Consider the following 17,512-nt stretch of genomic DNA (forward strand, 5'->3'; position numbering starts at 1 on the left):
TTGCGTAGATAAAAGCTGCAAGTCACACGTGTGCTGCCTACAGCTTCTGGATCGCGTGAGGCTCCCTTTGTTTCTGAGTCACCGTGCTCTGGTTCTATTAACGAAAAAGCAAAAGCTTGATAGTAGCTTGACCTTTACAAAACATTTTGCTTGAGTTGGTGCCTAGGGAAAAATCCCCAGTTCACGGACGGCATCTGCAAAGGCCCCTGTAGTAACTGTCTCACGAGATCCCTGGGTTTGAGTGCCTGTCCCTTGTCGCTGAGATTGCCGCTGCTGCAGATAAGTTGGCAGGACGTTTCAGAAAGTTTTGCTCAGCCACTGCTGCCCTGGTGTTACAAAACAGGGGGATTATAAATTTCTGAGGGCAGCCAGCCCGTTGCCTCTCCCCAACACCAGACTGACTCCGTGAGCTCCTCGCTCCGCTCGAGCCTGCTGGATGCAGACGATGCCGCGGCAGCCAGGATTTTGTCTTTGCGTGAATCCGGAGTGGCTAAGCTGTACATGGAGATGTGTCCACATCCCTAACCGTGTCTCCGGTCAGCCAGCGGCAGAGCGGCGGCAGCAGTTGGGATGACCTGCGCCAGCATCTTCTGAAAGAAGGTCTGCTTTGCGCTGCGGAGGGTGTGCTGCCTGGCTCAAAACTGACTGACGGGCGAGGATTTCGAAGGCACAAACGGCATTTCAGAGCTCAGCTCAGTGATGGGGATTTAGCCACCTAACTCCTCAACCCTCTTTGAAAGTCTCATCCTGAAGTCTTACCAATTAGGAGATGTTTAGTCCAGAAGTTGAAGAAATGTGTGTGTGCACATGATGAAAAAAAGTAGTGTTTTGATTTTCATACGCTTACCAAAATCTGCCTGCCGGTGCCAGGGAACTACATCATAGTCTGCACCATGAAAGGTGGCTATTTTGTTTGATAGGTTCAATCAAACTTAAGGGTAAAATAAATATATTATAGCGCCATAAATGTCTGCATTGATAATACTACGTGGAAATGGGAATTTGTTAGTTTAATGTTAATCAGGATAAACATCGGTTTAATTTATATGATTATATTTTCTCAGTTCACATATTTTAATAGCACCCCCCCAAAAAAGTTTAAAAACCCATCTGGATTGCTAAAGTGTAAAAGCAAACAGACTTGTTAGAATTGTCAAAAAATACATGTAATTTATATTTAAGCACTTTCTGACTCCCTTTACTGAATGCACATGATTTATTATTTTTCTTCAAGGTTTGATATATTAACTTTTTACCTGCTAGAAAGGCCTTTCATTTAAACGTGGGCTTGCAGAACTGGCTGAAATATTTCTCCCAGATTCAGACCCACACAGAAGGACCATTGTCTTTCGTCCAGTGCCTCGGTATGATGTCATAACCCTGCTCTCTCTGAGTAGGAAGCTTTGATTTATAGCCAGGGCTGCTGCCAACGCACAGTTCTCAGAACTTCGTATTAAATTAGATGACATAATGACGTGAGTCCAGAGTCTAAGAAGGCCTCGTCGAACCATTGAAAACCAATTAGCACAGATTAAGTTGCTTATCAGACTAATTTAGAACTGTGAGCTCTGTCAAATTTTAATATTAAAAATAGAGGACTATTTAAAATTGTCTGTCGGCCAACCTAATGCATTGTGAAGTAACAAGCGTTTAAAAATTCACCATACGAACCAAACTTGCATTTATTTTTTCCTTTTTATGGCACGGGCCTGATCCTTCAGCAGGGTAGGGTCTCTTAAACGCGTAGCATTACTTTTGAGTCTGAGCGCCTGTAAAACTGCATCATCTTTTCTGTTTACAATTTCACAAATTCTGGCTTCGTTGCTGCAATTTATTACTGGCAAATCTCAGTGTATGGGAAATTCAGTCACAATTTTTCATTCTAGCCAGCTGAGAGTCTGCAAGACTGGGTGTTATCTCAGCACCACGGAGCAGCTTTGAGACAGAATGCTTGTTGCCATTTGATATGGCTCTGCTGAATTTAAGAAATAGTCCGGTTTCTACTAAAATTCTGAACAGCTGTAGGGCTTTCCAGTTAACTGCTGTGTGGCTAGGAGCGTCTCTTTCAGCTGGCAGGTTTTTACCAAGTCACGTAAGATTGGAAATATTTGAGCTACAAGTTAGTCAAGCTAATACTGCTCTCTGTTAAATATTAATCCTGTGAAAATTAACTGTACTCTCCGCATCACGTCTCATCTTCCTGTGTGAAATAGTCACTTGTGCAAGCAAGCGATGGTGGAAATGCCTGTGTGTCATGACAGCTAGCTTACTGTGCCTCCTCAGGGATGTATTTGAGAATGAAACCCTTTTTTCTAGCTTGGGTCTGTAAAGATTTGCAGTTAATCAAGCATGAGTCACTAGGTAAGCGGTAACGCTAGTCCCCGGCTGGCTGGTGATCAGCCCTGGCCGCTCTGGAGGAACCCACTGGGGTCCTGCCTGGGAGAAGATGGTGAAGGTGGGCATGGAAGGTTTGTGTCCTCGGCTGCTCTAAGAAGTCACCTGGAGCTGCTCGCCCCAGCTGAGGGTCTCAGCTCCCCAAAAGCCAGTAAGGCAGTGGGAAGCGTGTATTAGGAACTGGCAGCCTTATCGCATGCAGGTATTTTAGCTCGTTCGAGTAACACCGTAGGCACCGTGATGGTAAGTGGGTAGCCGGTGAGGACAGGTAATTGGTTTTGGAAGGAGTGCCTTGAAAGACCCCCAGCTCCTCCCTTGGGCCCTCAGCAGCCTTTTGCAAAGTGGAAGTAAAGGGTTGCCCTTTTAAAGAAGGAATATAAGGGGATTTACACCAACTTTTGACACAATCAAAGTATTTTCAGAACGATCAGGTCAGACCCATAGCTCATTTCAGTTGAGTTTGGAAATACAAACATCGGCAAAGATTTTTGGCCTTTATTACTCCATTTGGTGAAGTTACGTAGGCTGGGGAGAAGCAGATACAGGATAGAGTGTCATAAACAAACTGTTAACTGATGTAATGTAGGAATTTGTGGTATATCTATACTCCACAAGTCAAGTAATATTGTTATTCATGCGAAATACAAAAGTTGAGGTCTAGCCAGAAAGGGAAGTGTTAATGTCTTAAGTTTCTGCTGACATGCTCAGCTTTGCAGGTCTGATTCCAGATCATCTGGGTCATTAGTAATGGTTTCTCCAGGAAAAAAAAAAATTAAAAAAAAATCCTACAGAGCTTCCTTGTCCAAAGTGGTACCCTGTAAAGACATTTACACTTTTTTAAAGGGGAGAGAGTGGCTGCCATCCCAGCTTGGTAAGATCCGTACGTTCACTCTGCACAGTGTTAAATGTCTATACAAATGGCAAAGTACTGAAAAGTCAGATACAAATCCCTTCATCATTTCAGCATTAGTACTTTTTCTGTCTTTCAGTGTGGTACCTATTCTAGTGATGAGATTAGCATACAAACAAAATATATGATACTTAGCAAGGGGAGACTTTTTTACTGTGTTGAAAGAACACATTAAAAAAGGTCATGGAGACAATTCACTTGAACAAGTTCTGACACCCCTAAGCCTACGTGCAGGTAGTATCTGTGCATTTAAAGACAATTTGTTTCCCGTTAGATGAAATAACAGATGCTCAGGAGTATCGGTTCAAATCAACACAAGGGGACAATGTAAACAGATGTCAAATAAAACGGAGGTCCCACTTAATTTCATATCCATCCTTCTTGTTTCTCCGTCTGGCCATCAGCAAACAAGCTACCGTGACTTACCCTGACTGGTCCTGTAATTAACACCAGTCTCTATTTTCCCTCTGAACTCTGAATTTCTGGGCAGCCAGGAGCGTCCTTGGTGGCTGTCACCATCTCCAAGACAGATTTTGGACTAACAGGTCTGGAATAGAGTCCCTTCGACCCATCAGTCCTTCACCCAGTGCAGAGTAGGATTTACTCGTTATCCTCTGTTGGTTGTGGCAGGTGTATCTCAGTGTAGCAACATGTGAGAAACCAGATTCCCAATGTTCATGGCTGCTAATCAGACCTGCAAATAGACCCCCTGGCATTGCTTTTATAAAGAAAAAATTCAAAGTGAAGTGACAAAAAAGTGCCTGGTAAACCAAGTAGCAAAGATGTGCCATAGAAGAGCTACAATGAAAAACCAGCCTGACTTCAGGAACCTGCCGCCTTTAAAGTCTCCAGCCTGCCTGCCACCAGGGCTATAACCTTTCCCTAGGTTGTAACAAGTCAGACAACTCCAAGGTTTATTGGAGTTGAATTGCAAGTGGTTGAGGTTGGAATTATTTAGCACAGGTGTTTCTATAACAGTGATATATTGGGAAAATTCAGTGTTCAACAACCATCATATTTCCAGCTGTGCTGTGGTTAGTGCTAGTACAGTGAACCTAATATAAAACATGTGAGAATATTTGCTAGCTCAGGAACTTGTTAAAGGTATTTTCTTACAATATCTGAGCTGCTATGTTTATCTAGGTGCGTTTCTTTGGTCTTGCATTTTCATAAAGGGTGTGATATTGGTTTTATAAAGCTGTCACTGAACCTGGAATCTGCTTCTCTGCAACCAAGTGCATTAGTAGCCCTGCTAGCCAGTGTGCAGCACACAAGCAGGTGAAAATAAGATTATGAGGAATCCAATGACAGTCCGTTATCCTTAGCACATTCGTCTTGAGCAGCACCTGTGCATCTGTTACATATATAGGCATGTTTTTACTAGGGGTGCTAGAAATCTTGAAACAAGTGTTGCAAGCATCTATATGTAAAAGAACATAAAAGGAGCAAAGTTAACAAGAGGCTAGGGGACTGTAAAACAAGGGTAGTGAAGTGCATTCACCAGCAGCGAAATTTGTGAGTGTTAAAAGACATTTTATATGTACACATGCACACACGTGCATTTTTAGGGGTTCAAAAGACTCATACACGAACATAGTAAATGGCTGGAGAATGTGTAATGGTGTTTGTAAAACACATGCAAATAAAAATACAGTCAGAGACACTCACACAACATGCATGTGCTCTGAGCTAAGTTGTGCAAAGATGTTTCATTAATAACTTAGTGCCACAATGGGTCAGTTATTCTAACATTCTGAAAGATACTCTCTGGTGTCACCGTAAATTTCCAACAGAACCTTTAAGCAACGGCTGCTCCTGCGGATTTCTTTTGGGGAAAGAAGATAAATGCCACTCTGCATCCATACTCAATTGTTGTATGCATTAGAGTTGCATCTGGCTAGGAAAAATACATCTGCAGACTAGCTTGGCCCTATTATTTATAATTTTCCTGAAAGAGAAAGTGGGTGTCTTTTACCTATGCACTGCATATGTTGTAGGAGAAGCAGCAAAGGCACCTCTCTCTGATTTGAGAGGGAAAGCCAATGTGAAAAAGACGCTGTGATTTGAGGAAGGATCTCTTCTCTGATTTGAGAAAGCAGCTCTACATTTGTCATGACTGAGTTGATCCTCATAGACAGTCATTCTGTCCACGTGCTGGTGGGATTTGGAGACATGGCTTGACAGCTCAATTAGACCTTCTTTCAGGACAATGGGTAGAGCAAGCGGAGGTCTAGAATGGGAGTCAGTTTTTCTTGGTAGCCAGAGGCTGAGTTAACATTTGTTCGGAGCTGGCGTTAGCAGTTTGGATCCAACTTAGAATCACCGAGAGTTGGATGCAGCATATTGAATATTTTACACCCATTGGCTGGTTAGTAAGATTAAACGCAATAATGTAAAAACTAAATAAATCAAATCCTACTCTTTCAAAAATACCCTCGTAATTGAAAACTTCTTGTACATAGTAGTTTGTCATGTATCTTTGCAATTTTACTTTCACTGAACTCTGAGAGCCCCATCTCCACCTTATTATGCTCCAGTTTACCCAATGTGCAGACATTTATCAAATGGGCCATCGGTAGCCGTAGAAATGCAGTAGTATATCCAAGTTAAAATTCTTGCTTTGATTACTACAAATCCATGGAGCCCTTGGGTCCAAAGCTTCCACTGAAACACAGCTATTTGCAAATAGATTTTTATAGCACATTAGTGCTGGAGGAGAGTCCAAAGAAAATAGTCCTTTTCAATATTAGAACCAGCTGTGACTTTCTTGTGCTGATGACTCATTCATTTTTTTTTTATAGGGTGGGAGAACTAGGCAAAAGACACACAGAGTCTTATTCAAGCCGTTGTTTGTTTTGCAAAGGGTATCCTAGCCACAAGCCAACTTGATCATACCAATACGCAACTCATGTTTATTTAAAACTTTTTTCTTTTAACAGTTCCAATTATAAAAACAGAACCCACAGATGACTATGAGCCTGCTCAAACCTGTGGACCAATGAACCAAGGCTTAAGCCCTCTCTCTAAACCGTACTACAGCCAGCAGATCATGATGCCCCCTGATCCTGGTTCGTGCCTCGTGGCTGGCTTTGCCTCCTGCCAGCAGAGAAACGCCGTGATGTCACCCTCTCCCAACGCAAGCCCCAAGCTGCACGACCTTTCGTCCTCTCCTTACAAGTGCATCCCCAACCCGGGCCACAGTCACCTCGGACTTCAGCAGCCCGCTGGAGGTGTCCCCACCATACAAGAAGTGCCAAGGTCTATAGTTGTGCACCCCAGCTCCCCCGAGCAATCATCTCACATCATGCTGCAGCCGCAGGTGAGTCAACATCTGAGCAGTAGCTGTCCCCTTGGTTATCAACAAACACTCTATCCCAACAGTCCCTCTTCTCCAGTTCCATCTGTTACCCAAGAGCCAACCTATTTGCAGTCCTGCAGTCCAACTCACTCATCCATAATGGGTCAACAGCAGCAGCAACTGCCGAAGGTTCACAGAAATGAGTCTCCAACAACCCAACCACTGTCATTGCCAGAGTTGCATGAGGAAAGTAATCATAATTTGGCCCCTATTCCTGTAACGATCAAGCGAGAACCTGAGGAATTGGACCAGATGTACCTGGATGATGGTAAGTCTTCCGCAGCGTAGGTTTGCGTTCAACCATGTTGCTATATCAGTGAGTTCCCTTAACCCTCTCCTCCTTTTGAATCCTGGTGGAAAGAAGTTCAATTAACAGCCTGGTGGAATGGTGCGGACTGTTGCTTGGATTGTCTCTATACAGGAAAGGGCTCTTTAATTTCGTTTGCCATAATGAAACCGTATTACCTAAGTGTTAAATGCTGATAGTTACCGTAGAGCTAGCTGCATGACCGATAGCTACGTTGCAATAATCTTAACCGTATGGTCTTGGCTTATGCCCATGCCAGTGACCTGTGGAACTGCAGTGAAAACATATTTAACATTGCCCCATCCATAATGCAGTGAAGCGTCTGATGTGCAAATCTCTTCACTGGAACTAAATGGTAAACTGCTCTACTTCAGTTGAGAAGGTTCAAATTAAAAATGGAGGCAAATCTTTCAGCGTAAATTTTCAGTCTGGTGGCATCTGACATTAAAACTAATTTTTCTTCCTTTCTTATTGCGGACTTGCTGCCGGTTTGGGTTTGGTTTTTTTTTTTTTTGCTTTTGTACGATTCTATATGTATATGTATTCTACACGCACCACTGAAAAGTTAAAATGCTGTGATGAACTTGTCAGACTCTAGTTTCCAAAGATTTATTAGTTGAATGTAATAAAAGGGATAATCTGGAATTTGATTATGTGACCTCACTGAACTGTGATTTAGCACTGGCTGCTAAGTATCCCAGTAGTATTCTGGACCCTCACCTTAATGCAGTACGTGAGTTCCTTTCCAATAGCCACATAACTTTATATAACATACCATGCTATTTGAAGAAGAAATGCCTTTGAAATGGCTGCATTGAAACTAATTGGTGCCAAGGAACATCTGAATGTGATTGTCTTTCAGGGAGAATTTAAAGACAATTCACTGCACTGTTTTTAAAAAAAGGACATTTAGTCATTCTATTTTAAACAGCATGATACTCACTGAATTAGGATTACAAATGAATGTTTTGGAGCTTGAGTAGCAGCCTTTTGCTTTTCAACCCCAGGAAAATGATTTTTCTTAACAGAAGTTATTATTGGTTACATGATAGACAGGTCTAAGGAATTTTTCCTAATTAGTTCAGTTCACTAAAGTTTTGCACAACACATCTTTTGTGACAAGGTTTTCTTCATATAGCGTGCATTTTTACCACATATCTATGCCGTAAGGAGCAAAATTTCAACAAATCAACCCAGAAGCATACACAAACCAAAACAAAAAGCCATGCCCAAATTTGGGTTTTGAGAGAATTGGGTTTTGAGAGAAGCCAGAAGTTATCTACGGAAGGAGGAGAATACAGATAAAATCTAAACCTAGTCTATAGCTGTCTTACTAGAAAAGCATAAGAGATGGGCAATCTTTCTGCCTTACCTCTCCAAAATCCAGCAACGACTTCTCTGACAGCACTTTGAAACCTGCCTTTGGCTGGTCTCTGCTGGAGAGATGGGACTGTGGCTCAGGGGTGAAGGGTGAAGCTCCTCAGCCATATCTACTTCAGGTTTCTCCTGGAGGAACAGAGGAACCACGTGGTCCGAGAGAGAGATTTTAGGTTTTTCAGCAATGCTCATTCTCCCTGACAAAGCATTAGTGGTTTAGTCTTTACCCCTGTCTCTCTTCCATCCCCTGTTCTGGACACAGTCACACACCAGTCCTCTGACAGATAATCAGAAGTAATTGTAGAAGCCACCATGTACATCTGCACTGATACTTAAAGTTGACTTTGAAGATCTCTTCAGCCAGCCAGATCCAGATATACTTCCCTTTGGCATCCAGCAGGCTATCAGAATCCTTCTGTGGCTGACCACAAGAACTATAGACCAAGAAAGAATTCATAGACGTAACAGTCATGGTAACAATATATAATTGTAAAAAAATTACCTTATGCAGTTCCAAAAAAGTAACCACCACCAGTTCCCTCTAAGGGTGGTAATCAGAAATGGTAACCAGAAGAGGTCCCTTTTCTGTGTCTACACTGATACTTAGGTTTGTCTTGGGGGTCACGCTGATGGAGCGTAACCCACGTGAGCTGCCCTTTCCTATCTCTGCCTTATCTCACTGCCTGACGAAAAGGTCATCCACTCTATGTTCCGTGCCGACAAAATGAAGCCCTTGTAGAAATCAGGAGTGTCTTCCTATATGTCTCAGTATTTGGGCAGTCGAGAGAGTGTGCAGCAGAAGGGCTCAAGAAAGCACATCTTGTGGGACGGGTGCTGGCCAAGACCCTCTGTTCAAACTGTTCAACTGGCGTGCCTCAAAACACACAGCACAGGAGCGTGAAGCTGTGAGTCAGGCTGGAAGCCTCTTTAGGTCTCTGCTATATGCATTTCGTGGAGGCAACCTTACCACCACCGGTGCAGAGACTGGTTTCACATGACATTTAATCTGATGTAACCGCAGGCTCCCATGGAAAGGGTGGCCTTGATCCGTCTTGCCCTTAGCCACACGCTCTTGCTGCTTCCTTTGAGTCATATCGATTGATTATGGAGTGGCAGAGCAGGCTAATGGAAAAATAACATGCCAAAAATAGCAAAACCCATGTAGTTTTCCACTGGGACAGCTCACGGAACCACATCCCTCAGGGCCGGTAGCCGGGTCCAGCCCACGAGGGGGGCAGGAATCCTGTCGCTGTGGGTCAGGGAGTGCAGCGGGATCACTCTGGGTGGCAGCAGCCCACCCGTAGACCAGAGTAAGTGGGACTTGAAGCCACATCTGATGTCATCTTATCCTCCCCAGCAACTGTCTAATCAACTTGTCCTGCCTCAGTAAAAAAAAAAATCCCCTGCTGGTGCTCACCTATTAGTTACGGAAGGATGACATCTGGACTGCCTTGCACAGTCTCAAAGGGCAGTTTGGCCACTGCGGTGACTGCCTGGAAACCACCAGTAATTGCTCCTGGTGTCCCAGTAGGTGCTCTTCTCCGAGATCGGCACTGAAAAGGCAAAGCGCTCCACGTAGGCAATGCCTTTGTGCCTGGTGCTGATTCATTCAGACCTCTGGCCATAACTGTGGAATAAGGGAGAATGGGGTTTGCAGAGTGGCTCCTGCTGAACACGAGCAACTCATTTTTCACATGCTTGAATTTTCTTGTGGAATAGGAGCTTTTAAGCCATCACCATTGTTTCTTGATAGTATCATATCCATCTTTAAGTGTTTTCCTTGTTGTGGGTAGGAGGGCTGTGCTTTATGACCATATTCTGAAAACCAGAATATCAAATCACACCTGTGAGTAAGGACAGATACTCTTTTTTTAAAATAGATTGCTGCTCTACCTCTTCATAATTTGTTGTCTCACTAATTCAGTTCAGATCCCTTCATGCAGCATGATTTACACTTTTTTTTCAGTATCTTTTCAATCTTTGCACCTGTGACCAATATGAAAGCCAGAGAGAGGTCAGATGTACTTGACTGCTTTCCTTGCCTGCTACTCTTCAGTATACCAACTCTTTCCCTCATCCCTGAAGTCATTTAGAAGTAATGAAATATTTTAATGACATAAAAAATTAAATTCTCAAAGCATCCCTCCATTAAAAAAGTGTATCTTCACAGTGTCTTGTAGCTACTTAATACCTTCAGTTTTACCTGAAAGTACTTATGAAGTGTGAGGTATAGACATCTAACATACTTATGGGGCTACCAGACAAATAAAGTATCTAACTAGTTATGCCAGGTGATATTTCATAAAGTTTTGGTTGCTTGTTTACCACTTTGGGGAGGTTTGATTTATGTATCTAATATACGTATAGCAATCTTGGACCAGCTATAGACAGAAATTTTTTGGTTTCAGCTTAAGGGATCAAAGCAATATTCATTCCTTTTGGTCTGGAGTATCTCCAAATATAGACCATCTATACTGCAGAATATAGATGGAAAAAAACAGTCAGTGAGTTTATATAAATATATATCCTGTATATGACATTTTTCTGCTTCAGTAATGGCGGGCAGCTGAAGTGATATAAAGGGAGCACCCGAAGAGACTTCCATTTTGGCAAATAAGTTTTGGTCTTGGCAATCTTGTTTTAAATCAAAATCTACAGTAGCCACCTGGGCCACTCATTAAACGTGCTGTCCATTTCAGTATGTGAATATATGATTCAACATGTAGAACGTATTTAAAACTCGCCCCGTAAAGTGATACCTGATACATTATGGCTATGCTCTTGATGTTGAAAGGTATCTGGCTTGTATACCAGCACTCGTTTCAAGTAATTCTGAGTTTAGCCTCCTAACAAAGATTATGGCTGACTGCCTTTGCTGCTTTCACAGCAAGATTTGATGAAAAGCGGTTGACCTGTGACATTTACGGCCGGTTTTGGTCCTCTGCGGGAGCCCGTGGTCCTTGGCAGCGGGAGAGGGGTTGTCTCCTGTCCTCCCCACCAGAAGCTCTTGCAGCAACCTGGAGGGTGCTGGGGCACCCTGGCAGACCACACCAGGGCTAACGCTGCTTCCACCCGCTTGTGCCTGCCCTGGGCAGCCAAGGTGACGTGGACATTCCCCTTCCAAATCTAACGTGGGAGCAGTTTGAGGTGCTGGGGTGATGGAGCTCATGGAACGTCCTTAGACAGGCAGGCTTGAGGGACCTCTGCAGTACGAGTCCATGCAGTAACTGATTTTAAGAGAAAACATTTTATTCGGGGATAGAGGAGTCTAATGGGCTGTACGGCCCTTTGAGGCGTGAAGTGGAATTAGCATTGCCTGAAGAAATGGCTGGTTTGGGGAGGCTACAAGCTGATGAGAATTTTTCCTGGTCCCTTGAACCAGTCGTTCTCTCAAGGGGATGTGAAAATGTACCTAATTAGTATCTCACTTTTGAATGCGCTCCTCTTTCCAGCCCTCTAACTAGGACTCGGGTCAAAAGCTGCTAATCCTGCTTCTTTTCTGTTGACCAGGGCAGCTCAGGTAATTTTGCCAAATTTTAACTGCTTTTCTTAGTGGCAGAAGAAACCCCAAGCCAGAGGAGTGTAAGTTCACACAGCTTTCAGGATGTTGAGGCAGCTGGGAACTGGCCAGGCTCACAACAGGAGATGCTAAAGGTGACTTGAAATCACCTTCCTTATCCCCATTTCCCTTTCCTGGACCTAGTGTAGCCTGGGTGGAACACAGAACTGAGCTCCAAATCTTTTATTTCACCAGGCTGGAGAGAGTTCAATTAGGCATGCTAATGCCAAGAAACATTTTTCAGGTTGTAACTGGCACTCCCACAAGCTATTACATTTTTTACCTGCAGGAGAATGACACTCGGTTGTGAAATTATTTCCTGCCGTTAGAAACATCAAAGAAAGTAGTTTTCATTACAGACGAAAATGAAGCTATTTTGAAAAAGCAACGGGGAAACACATTGGTACCAACAGGAAAAAATGTATGACTTATGTTCTCGGCATAACATAATCTCGTGGATTGTGCACGCTGTGATCCCATTTGTTATATTAATGCACAGACCTTTACAAAAGCAGTTTTTAATTGAAAGCAAAGCAGCATCCTGGAGGATTCTTTAATGCTTGAGTACTGACGCTGAAGAAGATCTTGGCTTCTTTGAGCTTTGCCTGGGTTCTAATCTCAACTTTTGAGGTGCAGTCCCAGCCACATTAAAATCGGCGGCACGCACCCATTGCTGGCAGCGGGGCCAGGGTTCCACCCGCCATTGAAAAAACTGTTTTCCAGAACACCCCGAGTCCTCTGTAGGAGCCAGAACTGAAATAACAGTATCTGAAAGGCAGATCTCTTGTCTGAAGTTTTGTATATTAATTCAGCCTCCTCCTCTCCACACGGACACTTTCATAAAGGTCTCTATCCTGATCTTGACTCGATCAGGTCTATAAATCTTTGTGCAGTAAGATGAAAATACATCGGCCATAAACGAAGGTATCTGATGTTTAGATATGCGGCTAACAGAAAGTATCAGAACCACATCATCATCTTTTTTAAAACAAGGAGGCTTTTGTTCTTGTGATTGTCTTTGCACAGCTGTGAGTTTTATAGCACCGTGCCAATGAATGCACTCATTGCAACTTTTATTTTACTCTGAAAAGGTAAATTGGGAGCATTAAGCCCCCAATAAGTATGTAAAAGTGGCAAAACCACAGGTAAAGTGTTACTGAAAGCTGCAGCCCTGCCAGCCATTTCATTTTAAACATGGCTCTTTTAAAAATAACTTTTGCAGTAAAAGCTGTAACTCCTGGATGTAATATGAGCTATTGCTAATGTCATTCCCATGAATTGCTTACAGTGTTGAACTGTTAGATGTCTGACAAGTCCATATATCTCCTATACAGTATATATGAAAGTTTTTTGCCTCTAAACCATATGTTCTTTTTTTCACTCCTCCATATTCTTCAAATGCACGTGGTTTGGTGATATAGTTTATTTGAACAGGAACCATAGCAGACAGAATTATTCTTTTGCTGAAATGTATCCTTTTTCATACATCTCAGCTTCATGATTAAAGCGATTGGCTCTCGAGGCATTAAGTTTAGTCTGCTGCTGCCACAATTATGCCTTTGAAAACTCCTGAGTGCACTCGGTGATTTCCAGTAGTCCAGATGTCATTAGAACAACACGCAGGTAGTCTGCAAAGTCCAGTAACACTGTCTACACTTCGGTCTGGCTTGGGCGAGCTTTTCCCTCCCTCCCTCTTGGCCAAGCCTCGCAGCTCTGGGAGAAAACAAATAGCTTTCCTCATGGAAAGTTTTACTTAATCTGGCGAGGTGCCTGAGCCTAGACCCTCCTCGTCTCTAATGATGATTGAAAGTGTACACGCTACTGTGATAAAACATGCTGAGTCGTTAACATTTGGGGCTTGGGTCGTACGCGATGAGTAAGGGAGGACTGAAGTCATGCGTTCGAGTCAGGCCTTCGGTGGACTTGCACGTCTGGGTTTGAGGGAGATCCTGTTACACGAAACCGCACACCCACGGGATCGGGTTTTGCTGTTTCTAGCGGCTTTGCTGAATCGGGTCTCCCTGGAGGCCCACCAGAGGAAAGCCCCCAGAAGAGCAGCTGACCAGACGAGGTGTCACTCCTGGTTTTCTCCGGTCCCGGCCGTGCGGTTGCCCACGGAGCAGACCTGCCTACCTCTTAGCTGTGAAACCTAGCAGCGCACTGTGCTTTCTTCTAACTCCAGCACTTAGATTTCCAGGGAGCTCCTCGACTCTCGGGCTTTCACGGCAGAGTGCGGTCCCTTCAGAGAAGTCCTGCGTGCCTCCACCCTCGTTGGGTGACGGCAGGAGGGAGCTGGAGGCCGGCCGAGCGATGGGAAAGCTCGCAGAAAGCAGCAGGCAGTGCTTTGCAACGTTTTGATACTCAAGAGTATTTTTAGCGTTGAAAACCCAGCGTTTGCTTGATGTGCATCTGTGCACGCACCTTGGCGTTAAATATTTTGAGTCGTTAAGCGTTCAGCTGAAGCCGCGCTGCTCCCCCTCCTTTCAGCTAAGAGCCAGCTTCACGCTGCAGCCCTGCTCCGCGGCTCTGCCATTAGCCGGGGAAGAAGTTGCTTCTCGCTCCCATGCCTGATTCGCTCTCCTATTTCCATAGTAATGGCATTGCTGTTTCAAATGGTAAAGGTTTTGTGGGTTATTTTCTCTTAAGTTTTCCTTGGCGATCGGGGGAGAAGAAGTTGCTGTATCTGAGCCTTGGTAACATTTACATCTGCTTTTAAGCCTGGAGGAGCGCCAAGGAAAATATGTGGCTTGCAGAAGCACAAGCTTCATGAGAAAGCTTTGTTCCGATGCAATTCGCTTTAGGAATACGCTGTTTATTTGAGACGTTTCTGCCGAGCCGCGCGGCGTTAGCTGGTCAGGTGTGGCCTCGTGGCTCCTGTACGGCCTCTGCGCTCTCGTGTCCTGAACCCATTCTGCCAAAACACTACCGGGGAAGTTGTAGAAAACCCCTCTTCTCCCGGGAGCGGAGTAACGCACGCAGACCCCTCCTGCATCTCGGCAGAGCCGGGCTGAAGCAAGCCGCCGGCTCAGCCCAGCAAACACATACGTGTCAGAGGAAGGGCTCTCATGAGTAAACTCCCCGGCTTCACGTACGGTGCTCTCGGCCAAGCGCTAGCGAGCTGTAGCGTTGCGAGATCACAGAGCGGCGAAGGGCCTGCCTCTGCTCCCACTTAAGTCAATAACACCGTTCCCTTTGGGTTCGTTGGGAACGGGACCAAGCGTATGGCTGGTAGTTAAAACGCATAATAGCTGCATTCATTGAAATCCGGTCGCTGATAGACAGGGAGAGAGGAGTCGTTTCTAGCAGACTTCTGCGCGGCTTAGTTGATCGTTTCGTCTGCGTCTGCCGGACAACCGTGGGGCTCGGTCGTGGGTCTGATAGCAGCTTGACCATCGCCGTCGAGAGCGGGCTGCCTGATAACCTGGCTCCTGGTCTTTCCTCCTCTCCGAGGAGCTAACGCTGATTGCAACCAAAGGGGGCACAGGCTTTCCGCAACAGGCTTATCTCCGGGCTGGGAGGAAGCCTGTGAAAAAAAGCAGACCCTCAAAATGTTCCCCTCCTCCTCTGTCACTGAGGAAGCCTGCAAATTCTGGGCGTTGAAAATACCTGGAAACGATCGGCGAGTAAGAAACGCAGTAGGAAAACCGTGGTCCTGTTCCTCGTTGGCCAGCCTGGCTGGGTTTGTCTGCGATCCAGGGAGCTGGACCAGCCCTCTGCCTGCTTTATAGGCTTTGCTTTGTTGGTAGGTCTTCTACATTTTGCACTGCAAAACGTAGAAATTTGCCTACTTTGCAAAATTTGCCTAATTTGCAAAATTTGCCTACTGCAAGACAAATACCAGAAAGTGAAGTGAGGTGGTGCTGCAAGGGTGTCAAAATTCCCAAGCTGTACAGTCCCTGAGCACATGAATTGCAATATGAGCGCTTGAACAGTCTTGAAAAGCAATGCTACGTGCTATCAAAGTCCATAATTAGTGGATTAAATTATTCGGTCCTTAGTTATAGCTCATGTTATCCAAGCTCCATGTGTGCAGAAGAACATTCCTCACTTGCCTTGTCTTTGCACAACTAAAGCATGATTTTTCTACTTAATTTTGGCCCTTCTGCAGCCATATGAGAGTGCAGAAGACAAGATTTGACTCTTCATGTCTGTGTTGTCCAGATTGCTCTTGACGTTAGATTTCTGCGGGAGCTAGGGCTGAAGATTTGTTCCATTTCATAACTCCTGTGATATCTTTGGGGTTACAGAATACATATTGCAGTAGATACTGCGAATCAATTTTGATTCCCTGGGAGCAGCAGTCAGTTCTTTTTCTAGTGCTTCAGGGAAAATACGTGTTTCATTGCCAGCTCATAAGCAAAATCTTCTGCAAATTACTTAAGAAGTAGAAAAAAATGCTATTTTGGCTCACAAGCCTCCAAAAATACAAAACTGAAGAATATTTAACTTTTATTTCTATCCGGTATATGCAAACCCATACACACATAAAGTATGCGCGTGCATATATATGTGTGTGCACATACACAGGCTTAAGTGTAATGAGCTGTAAGACTTGGTATACTAATTCTTTTGCTTCTTTGAAGTTGTGGTAGGCAAGAGTGACGTAAGTCTCTTCTACTCATGACCGACTTCTCTGAAAATCCTGCAGGTGCCTGTTGAGTAAAACCTTTTAGAAATGTGAGGTCAGGTGGAGAAGTCCATCCTGTGGACCTTCTGTTGTGCACAGTTCGTTTCTGAACTGAAATGCCCGTTGCAGCTCTGAAATCAGTCTCCAGTTGTCACTGCTGCTGAATGTTTCTCAGCCATCTGAGCTTTTGCTATCCAGCTATTCTTTTGGAAAACTGAAGCAACTGGTAAAGATGATCTCTTCACTGTTAGTTGGCTTTTTTCCCCCCGTGATAACTCTGCCTTCCACCAAGTTCCAGACTGCGCTTGGACTCAGCTATTCACTTGAGGGCTTTCACCTCAGAGCATCTGCATGAGCCATTAACAACTTCTCCAGGCACCTTCTCCTTATAGTAATATGTCTCTGGGTCAGTAGTACTGGGAGGTTCAAATGTTCTTCTCAATCTAAAATGCTTATGTGTGAAATTGTCATACAGAAAGAGGTTAGCAGAGAACTGGTCCTGATTTTTTCAATTACGCACACTCTGGTTTGTTTTCTTTTTTCTGAGAATTTTCCCCAATTCATCAACTGTTAACCGTTGTGCAAAATGATACAGAGCTGTCCCTTGGGCCGCAGCAGTCAAAGGCTAGAACTTCCTGAAATTGCTAGAATTGATGCAAAGCAAATTCAGGTTTTGCAGAAAGTTATAATGAGTCCTAGCTCTGGCTAGACGGACCTCACCCAGGCACTGCGCGAGGTCTCTTTGAAAGGGAGCGATGGAGATGGCTGCTCTACTCCGGTCCACTTTGAAAGAGTTCTCAGGGATTTTTGTTTATTTTTTCTTCCACGTAGAGAGTAGGTTGGGATGAGGAAACACCTCATTGCAAAAGAAAAAGAAGCAAAACTGGTTCCAGGGCAGAAAGTGCCATCAACCACAGGGAGACTACGCTTTTTTGCATCAGCGGACAAACACGGCAGCAGTGGCTGCTTCAGAGAACTTT

General features: G+C 44.3%; 1 protein-coding gene across 3 annotated transcripts in view; it reads left to right on the forward strand.

Annotated features, from left to right (window-relative positions):
- NFATC1 (nuclear factor of activated T cells 1) overlaps positions 1–17,512 on the forward strand; it is a 114,976-nt gene that overhangs the window by 75,333 nt on the left and 22,131 nt on the right. For 2 of the 3 annotated variants that reach the window (XM_049824043.1, XM_049824044.1), the window contains exon 9: positions 6,244–6,930. In XM_049824043.1, the coding sequence (XP_049680000.1) occupies positions 6,244–6,930 (687 nt within the window). The remainder of the gene's footprint in view (positions 1–6,243; positions 6,931–17,512) is intronic. The other variant, XM_049824045.1, reaches the window with a different exon arrangement.

The sequence above is a fragment of the Accipiter gentilis genome, chromosome 20 (genome assembly GCF_929443795.1).
Source record: "Accipiter gentilis chromosome 20, bAccGen1.1, whole genome shotgun sequence".
NCBI classification, from domain to species: Eukaryota; Metazoa; Chordata; class Aves; order Accipitriformes; family Accipitridae; genus Astur; species Astur gentilis.